The sequence below is a fragment of the Electrona antarctica genome, assembly GCF_951216825.1.
Source record: "Electrona antarctica genome assembly, chromosome: 12".
NCBI lineage: Eukaryota > Metazoa > Chordata > Actinopteri > Myctophiformes > Myctophidae > Electrona > Electrona antarctica.
The window spans coordinates 43,248,375-43,265,417 of NC_136793.1; the positions used below are offsets into that span (position 1 = coordinate 43,248,375).

The window sequence follows — 17,043 nt, forward strand, 5'->3', positions numbered from 1 at the left end:
TTATGTAAATCTGTAAACATACATTTATTTAAAAAAACCTCAAAAACGACAGTAATCCTGGTCTCTAAACGGCCTCCCCCTAATGGAGGGGAAAGGAACTGGTTGGAATAACGTGTTCCTTCCACGCACTACGTCCAACCGGGGAAACTACCCCCCTGTCTTCTATGAATGGACTCCTCATTCATAGAAGGAAGTATGAGGTCAGTCTGTTGATCTCCCCAGGTTGGCAGAGGGTGTGTAGAACCCAGGATTACATTAGATAATTGACACTGGGTGAAAAAATGGGTGGCAAAATCGTGGGACAAAAATTTAAGAAAAACAAAAAACAATAAATAGCTTCATTAATCAAGCTTAAATTAAGTTTACTTTAGAATAAGATACTATGCATACAAAATATCATATGAACCGCTAATGCATTAAAATAATTTATATGAACCACTACTATTGAAATTCATGTTATTTTCATTATGAAAAAAAGACAATCATCATCATTGTGATTTTTAAAGACCAGTATATGTTTCAAGCCGTTTCGTGGTACTGTAAATGATCCCAACTGCTGGTTGTGCAGACCTCGTGACTCGCTTAATGCTGGTTGTGTCACACAACCAGCATTAAGCGAGTCACACAACTTGTGTGACTCGCTTAATGCTGGTTGTGTGACTCGCTTAATGCTGGTTGTGTGCACGCTGGGTGGGAGTGAACGGGGAAATGCTTCGCTCTGTGCTGAAGTTGTAGTGAAACTGTAGGTGAAGAAACGCACGCACGCGCACACACACACACACACACACACACACACACACACACACACACACACACACACACACACACACACACACACACACACACACACACACACACACACACACACACACACACACACACACAATAAAATTGAAATCTCGATCTCTGCTGTCTGAAAGAAACCACCTAACTCCAAATGTTAATTTTTCAGAAAATGAAAAAACATCCTGCTCAAATGGAGTTAGGAGGTTTTTGTCAAAGCGCTTTTTAATACTTTTCATTGGTTCAATATTTAACTAACACACAGACGTAAAGGGTGTTCAATAGCACTGATTTATGAAAAAAGATGACTAAACGGGAGGAGTTAGCTGGTTTGGCAGATAGCTTGAGGATCCAATGGAGTTAGGAGGTTTTCACTGAAGCACTTTTTAATATTTTCCGTTGGTTCAATATTGTTTGAACCAACACAGACATAAATGGTGTTCAATAGCACTGAAATATGAATAAAAAAACTCAAAAACAAAAATGGAGTTAGTTGGTTTCTTCCGGGCAGCAACATCATGTACAACCCTATGAAAGATGAGGATAATATGTCCAGAGATAATACTATGCTGTGTAACCTGTGCACAGTAGCTACTAAATAAAGCTATAAATAAATATATATATTGCTTACTAACTAGGCACTTAGCTTAGGTTAATATTTGGGTGATCGACAAACAAAAAAACACAAACGAAATAAAGCAATATTGTAACATATTCTACAGTCCTGTAACTTCCAATCAGAGTGGTTAGAGATAGTAGTGTCAGGACAAACAATGGCCAGCATAGAAATATGAATAAACACTGCCCCCTTGTGGCAAAGCATGAACATCACTCTAAAAAAAGAAAACCTGTAACAAAACAAAATAATTCTATAAGTGGGATGTACTGATGAGGAGAAAACACATTAGAGCAGCATTTAACACACCTCTAGATACATGGCTAACAATAGTAACAGACAAAATGCGTCTGTGACTAAATATTGGTGCAATGTATGTATGCCCATTTTGTGCTGTGATGGCCATTGTAAGGACATGGATGGATGTAATTAGTGACCGTATAATTACCAAGGACCAAAATGCTTAAAGTGTATTTCATGGAATGCAGGGTCATATTCAGCTGTCCCAATCCATACAGGAGTTACGCAAAACCCCAAAACGCAGCTACAACATACTGTAATTACATAACGTCAATTTTAATTGATTTCTGTGATTAACAGAAATTATTGTTGGTTAGGGACCGCAAATGGTCTCAAACCAAAATACTAATCAACAGACAATAGCTAACTGATCACAATATTAGTAAAGTTATAATAAATCAAATATAATAAATAAAGTTATAGTTAAATGAAAATGCTGCATTGCATTGTACAATAAAATATGAAATCTATATTTTTTGCTTTTGTGTATTTATAGGAATGAGCAGTCAAATGCTATTATAAGTAAAGGTTATTGAAATATATATTGATCAGAGAGCTGTAATACTTCAACACAGCACTAGGGGATGCTGCATGATCACCGAAACGAGTTTCCCCCCCCCAAAAAAACCAACATTGAGAGAAGCAAGTGAACCACAGTGGTCGGAAAGGTGGTTTCTATTCCATCTACCTCAAGCCAACCCCATGCATCCCCCGGATTCCTATCTACTCCCAGGAAGCTGCAAGTTACACTAACGTGTCACCTATCACAAGCCAGTTAGTTGTGAAGAAATTCTGCCCCCCCAACTCCCGCACAAAATAAGAAAAGGGGGAAAAAAATAAAATCCAGTCTCAACATCTGGCACAGTAAATAAATAATCATGTGTGTGTGCGCATGTGCGTGTGTCTGTGTGCGTGTGTGTGTCTGTGTGCGTGTGTGTCTGTGTGCGTGTGCGTGTGTGCGCGTGCGTGGGGATGATGGATGGGGGAATGGGGTGTTATCAGGGAGAGCATGTATCAATGTCTGCCACTTTTACACGCGGGCTGACAGGACACTGACACACTGGAACATGGGCGGCAGTCACCCAGACGAGCGGAGCTTCATTTCCTGTCCCTGCTCCACTGCCAAAAATATGTGACATGTTGTCTTCATTAATTCCACCTCTATTTGGAGCTCTCCCTCTCACCTCGCTCACACATACATACACCCGCACATATATGCTACTGTCCTTCCATACATTCAAATGAGACCACACACACACACACACAGATATAGACACAAACACACCTACACATGCTGAAATACACACACACACACACACACACACACACACACACACACACACACACACACACACACACACACACACACACACACACACACACACACACCTACTGTAGATGCATGCAAATTACGGGCACACGCACGTGAGCAGCGACACTATTCATTGCTAACTACAAATGCTGAAAACTCCTCATACATAGGTGCTAATGAAAATCTTGTCATGTGCACAGTCATACCCAGCCTAGCATACACTCGCTTTCACGTGCGTTCCCTCCGAAAACCATTAGCCAGCCGCCAACAAAATGTTTCAGCAGTGCAAACTACATAAAGACGTCACTTTAAATCGCTTACTAATTAACACTTAAAAAGACACAAATTAGATATGCGTGGCTAAAAGCAATTATAATATCTGCAAGTTTTGCAAGTCATTTGGGAAATGAAAAGAATACCTAATTGCTGGAACCAACATCATCTGAGACATGGCTTAAGTGATGCCTGTTAGGAAATGGTCTTATCTAAAACTCTGCCTGTGATTACAACAGTTTTCCTCAATTACATGTGCATATGTTTGGAGAGAGTACATCTCTTTCACAAATGTATTTTTTAATGGAATTAGGAATTAGTCAATTAGATTCTGTTCAGAGAAAAAAAAGAGAGGGGAGAAGGCAGAAGGGAGAGAGAGAGCACCCCTAGCAGAGCACTGACAGTGACCTCTTCTGGACAACGGTATACATAGAGCTTCAAAACATCTGGGAGCCGTTTAGACTGAAACTGCTGTTCTTCGACTCATCTCTAGAGTGCGAGTGCGTCATGTTTTGTTACACTGCATCTGGAACAGACAGAAAAGCTGTATTTAAACTAAACTACATTTGTTTTACGCCATAATGCAGAGTAGAAAAACGGCTGATAATTGTACAATGTAGCAATATATATCGCAGATGTCCTGCAATGTTAGGGCACAGAACATAACGGTACAACTGTATTTCTCTCCCTGCTCCAGAGGTATCATAGCAGGATAATAATAATAAGAGGAGAGAAGTAAAAATAACACAATGGTGAGGGATGTTTCCACTTGGAAACTAATTATCAACCTAAGCTGTGACTTCATCCTCATCAGCCTGGCCCTGCCATTAATCTTGTGCTGTCGTCCACTTCACTAAATCCTGTGTGTTACACTATCTCACATTTACTTCATCAGCTCCAGCGCGGCGGTAATTAATGATTTCTCGCGCCCTTCTCTTCCCTTCCCTTCCAGAGCTCAGCTCACCATGTGTCCTGCTGCTAATCACACTCCGAGAGGAGAGGAAGGAGAGAGGGTGGAAGAGAGGAAAAGAGGGAAAAGGGAGAGAAGAGAGAGAGAGAGAGAGAGGGAGGGAGGGAGAGGAGATCAAACCAAGAGGACAAGCTGCCAGGCTGTCTGAATGAGGATACCACACTGGACACACACACACACGCACACGCACACACACACACACACACACACACACACACACACACACACACACACACACACACACACACACACACACACACCATTAATACCTGAGCTGACAATGAGCTCCATGTGGATGACCAAATGACAAGATGGCGACTGTGTGTGATTTGGATAGCATGTGACAGAAGACAGAGGCGGAGTGCAGAACAGACACCCAGTTTGATGAGGGAGTGTTTGCTCTGTAACACATCTCAAACCCAACAGCACCTGTTCTTTTACAGTGGTCTGTCACATCCTGGCAGTTCTGATACCAAGATACTGTGCTAATGAGAGAGAGGGGGGTGTCGCTGTCTTTAATGCACACGCACGCATGTGCGCGCGCGCACACACACACACACACACACACACACACACACACACACACACACACACACACACACACACACACACACACACACACACACACACACACACACACACACACACACACACACACACACACACACACACACACACACACACACACACACACACACACACACACACTTTCCCTTGCTCTCACATGCTGCCTCCTTTCTATACGGTAGGTACTTTTCTTTGGTATGAATGTCTACAGGCTGCGGTGTTTCATCAGAAATCGGATTTGGCGGGGCATTTGTAATGCTCTTGTTTTCTGTGTAAATTCTCTGTCTGTGCGATCTCTTGTCTTTCACTGTCACACTGGAGTAGGGAAGAGGGGAATGGGATCTCTTGTCTTTCACTGTCACACTGGAGTAGGGAAGAGGGGAATGGGATCTCTTGTCTTTCACTGTCACACTGGAGTAGGGAAGAGGGGAATGGGATCTCTTGTCTTTCACTGTCACACTGGAGTAGGGAAGAGGGGAATGGGATCTCTTGTCTTTCACTGTCACACTGGAGTAGGGAAGAGGGGAATGGGATCTCTTGTCTTTCACTGTCACACTGGAGTAGGGGAGAGGGGAATGGGATCTCTTGTCTTTCACTGTCACACTGGAGTAGGGAAGAGGGGAATGGGATCTCTTGTCTTTCACTGTCACACTGGAGTAGGGAAGAGGGGAATGGGATCTCTTGTCTTTCACTGTCACACTGGAGTAGGGAAGAGGGGAATGGGATAGGCTACCGGAACTCTGGACTTTTTTAAACAGGAAAACGGCACAAAGTTCCCCGAAAAACCAAAGCACTGTGAGAGACATTCAATTGAGCCGTTTCAGAGAACAATTGGGGAATAAAAGTCAAGTGTTTTGGAACAGGACACAACGCTTTTAACAGAGAACGGCAGCCTAGACGGGGCCATGCTTTTATTCAATCGGGGCTTAGTGGAGCCAACAGGGCCCTCGCCGTCTCAGACACTTAATTACAATCCCAAGACCGTTTGCTTTGCATTCTGGGCCAGCGGCGTCAGTGGCAGCCGAGCGTTGCAGCCCCTACTCACTTCCTCCTCGATCTCTGCCAGGGATTTGATCGTAATGCCCATTAAATTGACTCGCTGCATCTGAAATCAAAAGCAAGGAGGAGAAGAAGAAGAAGAAGAAGAAGAAAGAAAAAAAAACAAGGAACATGGCGGTTAGGCTCATGGCTAAGTAAGCATGCTTAAAATCTTTAATCCTCTCTCTCGCTCTGTGTCAATACAAACGGGGCTATAGTGACAACCGCCGCCAGCCAGCCAAATGGACTGCATTGAGCCAGCTCTGCCTGACTGCACGCATTCATCACTCACTCTACACTGCTGGAGAGGAGAGGAGAGGAGAGGAGAGGAGAGGAGAGGAGAGGAGAGGAGAGGAGAGGAGAGGAGAGAGGATAAGGCAGCAGGTGAGAGGAGAGATGAAGAGAGGAGGGTAGTGGTGTAGAGTGAGCTGGAGGAGCTGATTGAAGTTCATGACCCGGAGAGAGTAATACAGGCTACATACTGTGAGAATAACGTAGACTAGCCATCACTGAAGAGCACTGAGCTCTTCAGTGTGAGTAATGTAGCCCATCACGACTGACTCAGAGCAGCACAATAAAACAAAGGTGAATATTATGACCACTGTAAGCTGGAACTGAACTTAAGTCCCAGTCCTGAAAATAGAATAATTAACCACTTGTTCCAACCCGGCGACCCTATTCCGGGGCATGTCATCATAATTGAAAATGTCATTGTAAATCATTTTCAAATATATATAAAAATGCAGATCTAAAAAGCTTACAACTCGGAATACATTGTGAGCTTGTATGTAGACCAACTATTTTCGAAATTAGTTACACTCACCTCACTGGGGGTTCTGCAAAATTTCTCAGAGATCCCAAAGGGCACATTATCCATGGCTGCAAAGAGATAAGAAAAAACAGGGTGTGAGTAGAAAAATGCATGGAGAGTATATTTTGACATTTTTTGTTGTTGTTGTTCTCTTATAGAAAAACAATAAATCTCCCTCCCTCCCTCTATCAGTATCCTCTGCCGCCCCAGACCCCCTCCCCTCCTCTCGCCCTTCCCCTTCTCTTCCCTCTCTCTGGAAAGATGAAAGGCTTCTTATTCTCTGCCGTATTTGAGCACCTCCACTCCCTTCTCCACCCAGCTCTTCCACAGCCCCATCTTCCAGTTTAATTACTCTTGATTATTCCTGATTCTGTCTTGTCTGAGAGATGTTCACCTCCAAAACAAAGACGCCCTAACCCTTGCGCAGAAAAGCAGAAAGACGAAAAAATAAATAAAAAAAATCACCTGATATCAAATTTGCATGAAAATAAGCCACGCTGTTCAGCGGGGATGAAAAAAAGAAGGAAAAAAAAGTGGATTGAAATGGGGACTTGCCAAGAGCGTGGTGGTATAATTAGCATTTGACCAAACAAACGAGCTTCAACAGAGCTATAATTAAGCAGGCCTGTAATTAAGTGTATGCCCTTTATCATAATGATGGTGGTTAAAATGGTGTGATGGCTGCCAGTTGATTATTAATGGTGTGACCCGGTGCTGCATGCGCCCTGCACTGGAATCAAGGTGTCACGACTGTCAGGCTAGAGAGCAGGCCTTTGTTTATAAAATACATTAGAGCCCAAATTAACACAGGATGACAAGGGACACAAAGCCTCTTGTTTCCAGGCTGAGGAGGGGAAACTACAGCTGCTCAAATTCATTATGGAAGTCCAAATTTAGGAAGCACAAAACTCTTGTCGTTGTCGCTGCAGTTGGCTCCGACAGGAGCCCCCCGGATAGCGAGAGGCCAAGCTTCCACAACTGGTGTTCTTTTACCTCCAGTCCATCAGGCTGCTGGCACAGGAAAGGGAACTCATAAATGTAAGCCAAAGCTGTGCATGAGTCATGGTTTTGGAACTGACACTCTCTTAGTCTTTCCACCTCACAGCGGTATTTAAAACTATGAACTTTTTACATATCCTTCATTTTGACACTTATGTGACTTGCTTTCCTTTCTAGGCTATTACCCAGATCCATAGCTCTGCACTTTCCACCCGAATGCACTACAATGTGATCTTTGTAATCAAAGCATGACCCTCACGACCACGTCTAGAGGAAAACCTATTCCGTTTCCTGGCTCCCTGAACTACCATCTCCTACAGTAAATCTGCTGCATTAGAGAATTCCAAGGACTGGGAGACTAGCGTCCAGGACCCATTTACACTCACCCAGAGGCCATTCAATGCCCTGGCTTTGACATGGAACTCCGTGCAACCACCATTTAGCAACAGCTCTGGGTGTGGGGCTACCTGGAGTAGCAGGCAAGGGTGATTGGGTGGATATGATGGCTTGTTTAAGCCCATAAAAACAAGTGAATAAACATGTGCTACTGTGTCGCTGGGAGCACACAACACCAGGCAAAGAGGTGGGCGGCGGTTGGTGGTGGTGGTGGTGGGGGGGTGGGGGTACATTTGAATCAATACCCAGCAATGGGAAGCATGAGATTGTCGCCATTGATGGATCTGCGTGGAACAGACAGATGAATGTATAGAGCCGAAGGCCAGAGAGCTTCTTTATTGTTCAAGGATTACATTTAAAATCAGATCTCACTTTGTATTCCACCACCATCTATACTCGAGATAGCCTATCTTACACCCAGACAAATGGAGAGGTGCAGGAGACGACTGCACTTGGTAAGAAATGGATACCATGCAGGGGACAAATCTGGAGGTGCAAAGGGCAAAAATAATGTAAATCCAATCTTCTAGCTGGGAGTCCCAGTATGAAACATGCTCTTAGCTGCTCAAATGGCCAGGATACAGCCCATTAAGTCATGAGTGCACCGGAGTATTGGGAATTGGATACGTATTTCGTATTTGGATTATCTAAATGTAGCAACTATTGCAACATCTGCCTGGAATTTTGGTTCCACAGAGGAGTCGATGATGATGATGATGATGATGATGATGATGACGAGTCCGACGGTGGTGTTGATGAGCACAGAGGTGGTGTTAAGTAAGGAGGACCCTGTGGCTTGAGTGATGGTAGTGTAAAGAACGGAGTCAGCACGGGCCCCGTGTGGATCATTGCCTTATTAATGGCTCCGTCAGGTGCGATGAGCAATGGCTGCATTGTCATCTCCAGCCCCCGGGCCCAGATGAATGGCTGTTTCAGGGCGGGAAGGGCTCCCTCGTACGCCGGGCTGAGCACTAATCCCTCACTCTTCCATTGTTGGATGCACTGTCAACCCAGGACGCCAGTGGTCCCACTCGCCACCGTATACGCTGCATCTCTGGGGCTCTAACGCACACATGGGCGCACACACATACCCAGGTACAACCCCACCCCTCCTAACCCTCTACGACACACACACACACCCAGACAAACGGAGACACACAAGCACAGTAACACACCCCTCCACAGACACGCACACATGCGTATCGCACATACGCAAGCACGTGCACCTATGCGTGCACCTATGCAAGCCCTTGATCGCACACGCACACACATCATCAGGGATACAGGCAGAAACACGCACAGACAGACACACACACTCACGTGTGTGTGCGCATTGGTACCGAGACATTGACTGATGGAAAAATGTGCGTGGGTGATCGAGCATACCCCATATTACCTGAACCACGACTCAACGAGTAACACCTTTAGAATGTTGATGAACTTTTATTTTACACTTCACTAATTCAGCAGAATTGCATTGATCTCTGTCCACTATGATTACTCAGGTGAATCCGTCAGATGCTTGAATCAAGTGAGAAAGGCCAAACAACATCTATACCTCATAGATGTGTGGAAATCAGGTGGGTGCAGGCACGCACGCACGCACGTGCGTGCACACGTGCACACGCACACACACACACCACTAAACACTAATAAAGAATTCAATAGAAGAAGAGCTTTAGGAAGATTGTGGAATGCATTTCTTCTGCGTATTCCACCCTTTCCTGTGTAGCCAGCCTTGACATCACATACACGCATTCTCTGTCGGTGTGACTCTCAATTTGAGATGGAATCTTAATGCAGACCCTGGAAATGCTATTCCAGTTGCAGGGCCCTATCTCTCCCTCTCTCTCTCTCTCTGTCACCTCCACCGTATAATGGTGAGTAGATCAACAGAGAAGCTGGTAGAGGACCCCCCTATGCCCACTCACAGCCCTTAGCCCGGCTCTGACATGAGAAATAGTGCCCAGGCCCTGACAGCATCTCGGAGACATATTGTAGTTTATTTTGTCGCCCGGGCATGCCATCTGTGCCATTCCAATAGAGGGTGTGTGTTCAGGCAGTTGCAGGAGGAGAGGCCGGCGAGCTCCGGGTCCCTCAGTAGCTCCGCAGCCCCGGCAGGTCATTAGTCAAATTGCCTAATGAGAGAGAATACAAATGGCCCCCTACCCTGACAGGAGGAATTTTGGAGGTGTCAGAGCTCCTGACCCGTGCTATGAGAACAGATGATAGCAAGTTGCTATTTTCAGATTCTTTTAATGACTATGGCTCTGTGAAACCCATTCTTTTTCTTTTTATCTTTTCTCAAACCCTCCAGACAGAGCAGTGAAGTTTGAAAGGAAACGGGGAAAATAAAGATTCTGAAAGATACTGATAATCTCCCATGGAAAAAAAGAGTAACTTTTGAATTATTAAAATGTTTACTGGGGATTCAATTAACATAGAACTTGGATACTGAAATGATGTTGAGGAATAAATTCTGATTATCTATTTTTATTTTATTTTCTCCCTGATGTGTGAAAGCCGTTTCAACAGTCTCTCCTGTGCATGCATGTGGTTTTCCCCTCGCTATTCTCTTGACAGCTAGTCAGGCTGTATATGCAGTTATTCTTTTCACACACAAATATCTGCATCAACCCCCCCCACCCCACTGAAAACACATGACCCAAAACAACATCAAACGACCGCAAAAACTATTTGTGTATTCAAAATATCAGCTTTTTTGAAAATGTCCCTTTAATACAAAGTATCATCATTAGTATGGATGGATTACACTGGATCAATGTGTAGGTTGGATGAGGGGCAGCTATGGAGCCATGCAACACAGGTTTACAGAGAACAACTGAAGGGTGGGGGGCTACATAGGGGCAGCTATGGAGCCATGCAACACAGGTTTACAGAGAACAACTGAAGGGTGGGGGGCTACATAGGGGCAGCTATGGAGCCATGCAACACAGGTTTATAGAGAATAACTGAAGGGTGGGGGGCTACATAGGGGCAGCTATGGAGCCATGCAACACAGGTTTACAGAGAACAACTGAAGGGTGGGGGGCTACATAGGGGCAGCTATGGAGCCATGCAACACAGGTTTACAGAGAATAACTGAAGGGTGGGGGGCTACATAGGGGCAGCTATGGAGCCATGCAACACAGGTTTATAGAGAATAACTGAAGGGTGGGGGGCTACATAGGGGCAGCTATGGAGCCATGCAACACAGGTTTATAGAGAATAACTGAAGGGTGGGGGGCTACATAGGGGCAGCTATGGAGCCATGCAACACAGGTTTATAGAGAATAACTGAAGGGTGGGGGGCTACATAGGGGCAGCTATGGAGCCATGCAACACAGGTTTACAGAGAATAACTGAAGGGTGGGGGGCTACATAGGGGCAGCTATGGAGCCATGCAACACAGGTTTACAGAGAATAACTGAAGGGTGGGGGGCTACATAGGGGCAGCTATGGAGCCATGCAACAACAACTGAAGGGTGGGGGGCTACATAGGGGCAGCTATGGAGCCATGCAACAACAACTGAAGGGTGGGGGGCTACATAGGGGCAGCTATGGAGCCATGCAACACAGGTTTACAGAGAATAACTGAAGGGTGGGGGGCTACATAGCAAGAGTTCTATGAAAGCTTACCATTATTTTCATGATCTGGCAAAATTAAACAGTATAATTTTTTTGTATTAAAACTCTTTCAGCGCCACCTGGTGGACACCAGTTTTGGTCCTGGGTGCCACCGAAGCCCATTATAAATAAAAGAAAGAAAATGTAATTCTATTGTGCATGTCATGTGCATGTCATCACCTGCACACCAGATTAGAGGAATTTTCAAAATATGAAAAAAAAAAAAAAAAAGAATATATATGTTAAAAATAACTCGTCTTGTCGTCCCTGGCAATCAGTGCATAATTAGATTCAGCTCGTCTTAACATCCCTGGCACTTAAACAGTACAAATATACAAATATACAGTACATGGAAAAATATAGTATTGTATACATATGGGATGTCCATTATTCTTAATGTGAAGACTGCATAAGGCATCACCAGCCAGTGTTGTGACTAATACAAACTTTACCAAAATGATCAAGTTTTGTTTAACTTGGGTAAACAAATAAATTACATAATGTATATCGCGCGCACGCACACGCACACACGCGCACACACCCACCCCCCGTCCATTTCCATTTGTGTTACTTTTATACAGTACTATGTGTTATCAAGACTGATGGCAAGTAAAATGTTAACTTTTTTTTTTTGCTAGTATCATCATAAGGCTACAAAATGGCATGCTTATGTAGAACGACCCAGTTATGTTTCCATCTGTGACAAGCAGTCCTTGAAATCTGGTTGTGGGTATGGAGCCAGAAGGCAGTCCCAGTCGGGCACTGGTCCATCAGTCTTCCAGAAAGTAGACAGAGCCAGCAGCACCTATGGTGAGCTGGCCACAAACACTTCAGCTGAACACAGAATGCTTTGAGGAGGTGTACTGTACGTGTGTGTGAGAACTTCTCCAATATGCACAATATGGGCACTGACACTCAAGGCAGAAATAGAAATGACATGGAGCCTACAGGCTGAGTATGTAAATACAGCAGCTAGAAGCTATACCATAAGACACAGCAGAGTGATTACGGCTTCATAATAATAAATCCTCCACTTTGTACGACGCGTTCATTTTTCAAATGAACTCGTGTTGCCGTGTATTTATTCTGGAGAATCACTGGGAGACATTCAAATGGACAATCACCCTTTAATCAGCACCACAGTCGTCTTAAGACATTGCCATGGCATCGGCATCCATTCCCAGCTGTGGCTCCTGGTAATTGTGCAGCAGAATGTGTGTGTGTGTGTGTGTGCGTGCGCACACACAGGCGCCCACTGCACATGCGTGTGTTTGTATAAATGGTGTATGCCTCTCTGGACAAGTGTAAAAGCTGGCAGAGGGCTGACAGTAAATTGCATGTGCCGGATGGGACACAGCAGAAGGCACAATTACACAAATCCCCTCTTAATTAGCGGTTCTGTGGGCAAACTAACCCGTAATGATGCAGGGGATGTGGAGAACCCCAGAAATCCTAACAAGAACGCTCAGCAACACTGGAGACCGGGTCGTATGGCTCTGTGCTCCCCTGAAGTAGTGACTGACATGTGATCTGTTTGCATCAGAGCAGCTGGACTGTAGGAGATGGGTCCCACGCTGCTCCTCCACCTCCAAACCCTGAGCCCTCTCGGAGCAACTTGCCCTCTGGACAGTGGGCAAAGCAGCGGGCCCTGCGTGGTTGTGGGTGGCATTATTAACCCATTTTGACCTGAGATCAGATTCTAAAAATGTCTTCTACATCCTGACAGTTTTCTGAAAAAGCTATGTTTCTATGTCAGTCGTTCTTCGATTTTTCAAAAATAGCAGACCTACAAGCTCGTAGCGCGCCACTCGGTGGCGCGCTATGAGCTTGTAGATCTGCTATTTTTCAATAGCTAAAGCATAACATAATGCTAACACCAAAAGGGGTTCCCGCCCAAAATGGGTTAAGTTCTCCTCGCTCACAGTACCAGGCAATGTAAAGTGGCACCTCACACGGTGAGTAATGAACTGTGCCAGAGCGGAAGCAGGAGGGATGACAGCCAAAGAGGCCTCCTTGGCAGCCACTAACCTGGGCATCCACCAATTTATCATCCCGCTGAACCAATCCACCAATGCTGCGCTGCCATTTGTCATTAATTATGCTAATAAGGACACCATTACTCTCCTGGTGAAACAGGCGACTGATATTAGTATAATGCATTCATAGTTTGATGCATATTCATTTTGTTACGCCGGAATATACTGTATGTGGATTTGTTTACAAAGCGATTATTCCCTTGCATATACATTAATTGCGGTCCACATGCCAGACAATTGGAATACCAGTTTTTAATTAGTATACCAGAAATATGCCATGGTGATTTATTTCACACAGACTAACTGACACTAGTCCAGTCATAAAAGAACAATTTCCTAATCATGCGATTTTCTTTCACTACAGCACAGAAATGGTTGCCGTCTTTGTAAATTGGTTGATCTGTTTGAACTTTTCCACAGAGAAGACGTCATGGCTCTCTGCAAACCAGGTCTGAGCACAACTATTTAATGTAGCTTCTGGGAGCCCCAGATGCCCTTTTCCAAAACGACTTCATTCCCAGAATCTCATTGTGCTTTCTAAATCACAGCACCACAGTATGTATTAGAAGATCATTAATAACAAACTTAACAAGTCAGCAGAGCCATTAAAAGATCTTTAAGGCATATTTGACCATAAATCTCCTTAAACTATATTTAATGACTAGATTTTTGTGAAATATTTTTTATCAAGTTCTAATTAGATGTGCGATAACAAACCCTGCTGTACATGGGGCAAATGAGGAAGCAGTGACAGGCCCATCCATTGAGGCCGTCCATATCTGGACACTGAAACTAATGGAGCACTGCTTCTATCTCAGGGATGGATAGAACGCAATGAGGGATGAGGCTCCAGAGTCCAGTCTGGCCTGCGAATGCAAAGCCATTCAAAGTCGCTTTATATTTGACTGTAATAGGGGTCCAAAAAATGCCTTAGGGCCTCATCGCCCTAGTCGAAAAAGATGATAAGAAATCCAACAGCAGAATTATATAAAACTGCTTCCTAAATATGGCATAATCGCATCAGGATCTTATTTTGGAATTAAACCTTTGGGTCCCTAAAGGTCCCTAAAGCCATTGGAGAATTATAAGATTAACATATGTATAAGATTAAGATAGAACTTAGAAAGGTACAATTCTGAGAAATTGCAAGTGTGACGCGAGCCGCGAGGATTCCGCTGGGAAAATGTATTCGGTCTTGAATTCTTCATGCATTCGTTGATGAATTCTGTATTCGTATTCTTCGATGAATCCTGTCTTGCCATTTATATTACATATATGTCACTCCTGTCTGATTGGACATTATATTGTCCCATCAGAATAGGGACAGAAAATGGACTTTACAGAAAAGGTTACAAAAACAGGTTTACTTTAGCTGGCATAAAAGTTCTCGCTCGGACCTAAAACAATAGTGTGTTGCCTACAGAAACCACATGAATCATATAAGATTTTTTCTGTATCTTCTACACAAATCAGGAAATTGATGACATTTGCCATCCGTTGGTAACAGAAATTATGTTATGAGCTGTAGACATTTTTTGGGACCTAGTGTGACTGTATACCGTTTGTGTGCACATGTCCGCACATGTGTGTATGTAAAACACTACTGCTCACTGCTGTATACTTCACTTTATGATGACCACAGGAATACACAATCAAATTGCAAGTTTTAAGGGCGTTCCTTTCATGTCCTGATGCAAGCGTTGGCTTCACTTCAAACATCAGAATCAGTTTCATACAAATCTCACTCTATCCAAAGTAAAAGCCCCAGCAGTAAATCCACCCTTACCTCCCCCATAACACTCCCATAAATGATTCATTCAGCTCAATTTAGCTGATGCAAAACAGAATGTTGGTGTGTTGTGGATGGAAGAACCCAAGCTGCAAGTGAGTGTAAGACCAACCCCACTGGTTAGTAATTTCATCAACCCTCAGGAGAGAGAGAGAGAGGGGAGAGAGAGAGAGAGAGAGAGAGAGAGAGAGAGAGAGAGAGGGGGGGGGGGGGGGGGGGGAGAGGGAGGGAGGGAGGGAGGGGGGAGAGAGGGGGGAGAGAGAGAGAGAGAGAGAGAGAGAGAGAGAGAGAGAGAGAGAGGGAGGGAGGGGGGAGAGAGGGGGAGAGAGAGAGAGAGAGAGAGAGAGAGAGAGAGAGAGAGAGAGAGAGAGAGAGAGCAAAACAAAGGATAACAAGGATAAAGTGTGAGAAAGAGAACGACATATACTAATAATAACTTTTGTGTCACCATCCAGAGGTTATGTTTTTTAATCTCTCAGCCTAAAGAATTGTGTTATTCTAAAATATAGCCCCAGTGGTGCAGAAGCGGTTCAGATCCATCATGGCTAGAGATAAGCGCCGGCTGATCGCCTCGCTCCACGCAGCCTAGCCCAGAACTACACAGGGAGATACAGTAAGATGGAACTTTTGTTTGAAACCTGATGAGAAACCTCTTAACCCACTGGAACCGGGAAAGCATCTGTGTCATTTTAGATTTTAGCGTATTAATCCATTTTGGGGCGGGAACCCCTTTTGGTGTTTTAAACATTATGTTATAATTTAGCTATTGAAAAATAGCAGATCTACAAGCTCATAGCGCGCCACCGAGTGGCGCGCTATGAACTTGAAGGTCTGCTATTTTTGAAAAATCGTTAAAATGTGCTTCAAATCTTTCCGAAAATTGTCATGATTTAGAAAACTTTTTTTTTTAAATTTCGACGTCAGGCCTGAATGGGTTAATGAAAGTGCTGGGCCAAAAATAATCTTTTTTCTCCGTGTTAGTCAATCAAAAATTGGTGTGGTTGGGGTGGCGCGGGTGTGGGGAGAGAAAGGAAGAGAAAGAAAGTAATTTTGCATAATCAGTGAGCACCATCTGGAACAATTAACCAAATTCCACAGAACTCAGAGGATCAGTCATATTGGCTTATTAAAGATCCAGAATTATACAAGTAATAAATCCTTGGAAAAATGAAGCGTACGCCTGCCTGTCACGACTATTTTAACTTCAAATACAGTGGAATACTTGATAAGGCTGAAAAGAGGAGATTAATATATGCAAATTATATCGAGCATTTAAAAGCCCCCCCCAACAACTGTCTCATATATTTTTTTCCCCCTGTCTCTTATTACGGGGCTTTATGTTTTATTCATACATCAACTCACCTGTCATTTCATAAGCTATAATATTATGAGGGTATTATTAAACAGCATAGAGTGGCGCTTTAATTGGAAAGCTCCATTGCATTTTCCAATTATTTGCGGCAAATTAAAAGCAGATGCAAATAGTTTAATAAGAATTCTAATATCGTTTCCTGAAAATCAAAAAT

General features: G+C 43.9%; 1 protein-coding gene across 7 annotated transcripts in view; it reads right to left on the reverse strand.

Annotated features, from left to right (window-relative positions):
- Positions 1–656: 656 nt before the first annotated feature.
- The window catches only part of LOC306933361 (multivesicular body subunit 12B-like), a 168,309-nt gene continuing 151,922 nt past the window's right edge, over positions 657–17,043 (reverse strand). For 5 of the 7 annotated variants that reach the window (XM_079515559.1, XM_079515556.1, XM_079515557.1 and 2 more), the window contains 2 exons: positions 6,683–6,738; positions 5,719–5,926 (listed from right to left, as the gene is read on the reverse strand). In XM_079515559.1, the coding sequence (XP_079371685.1) occupies positions 5,789–5,926; positions 6,683–6,738 (194 nt within the window). In that variant the 3' untranslated portion in view covers positions 5,719–5,788. Of the gene's footprint in view, positions 741–3,754; positions 3,811–5,718; positions 5,927–6,682; positions 6,739–17,043 lie in introns of those variants that run through there. The other 2 variants (XM_079515560.1, XM_079515561.1) reach the window with 2 other exon arrangements.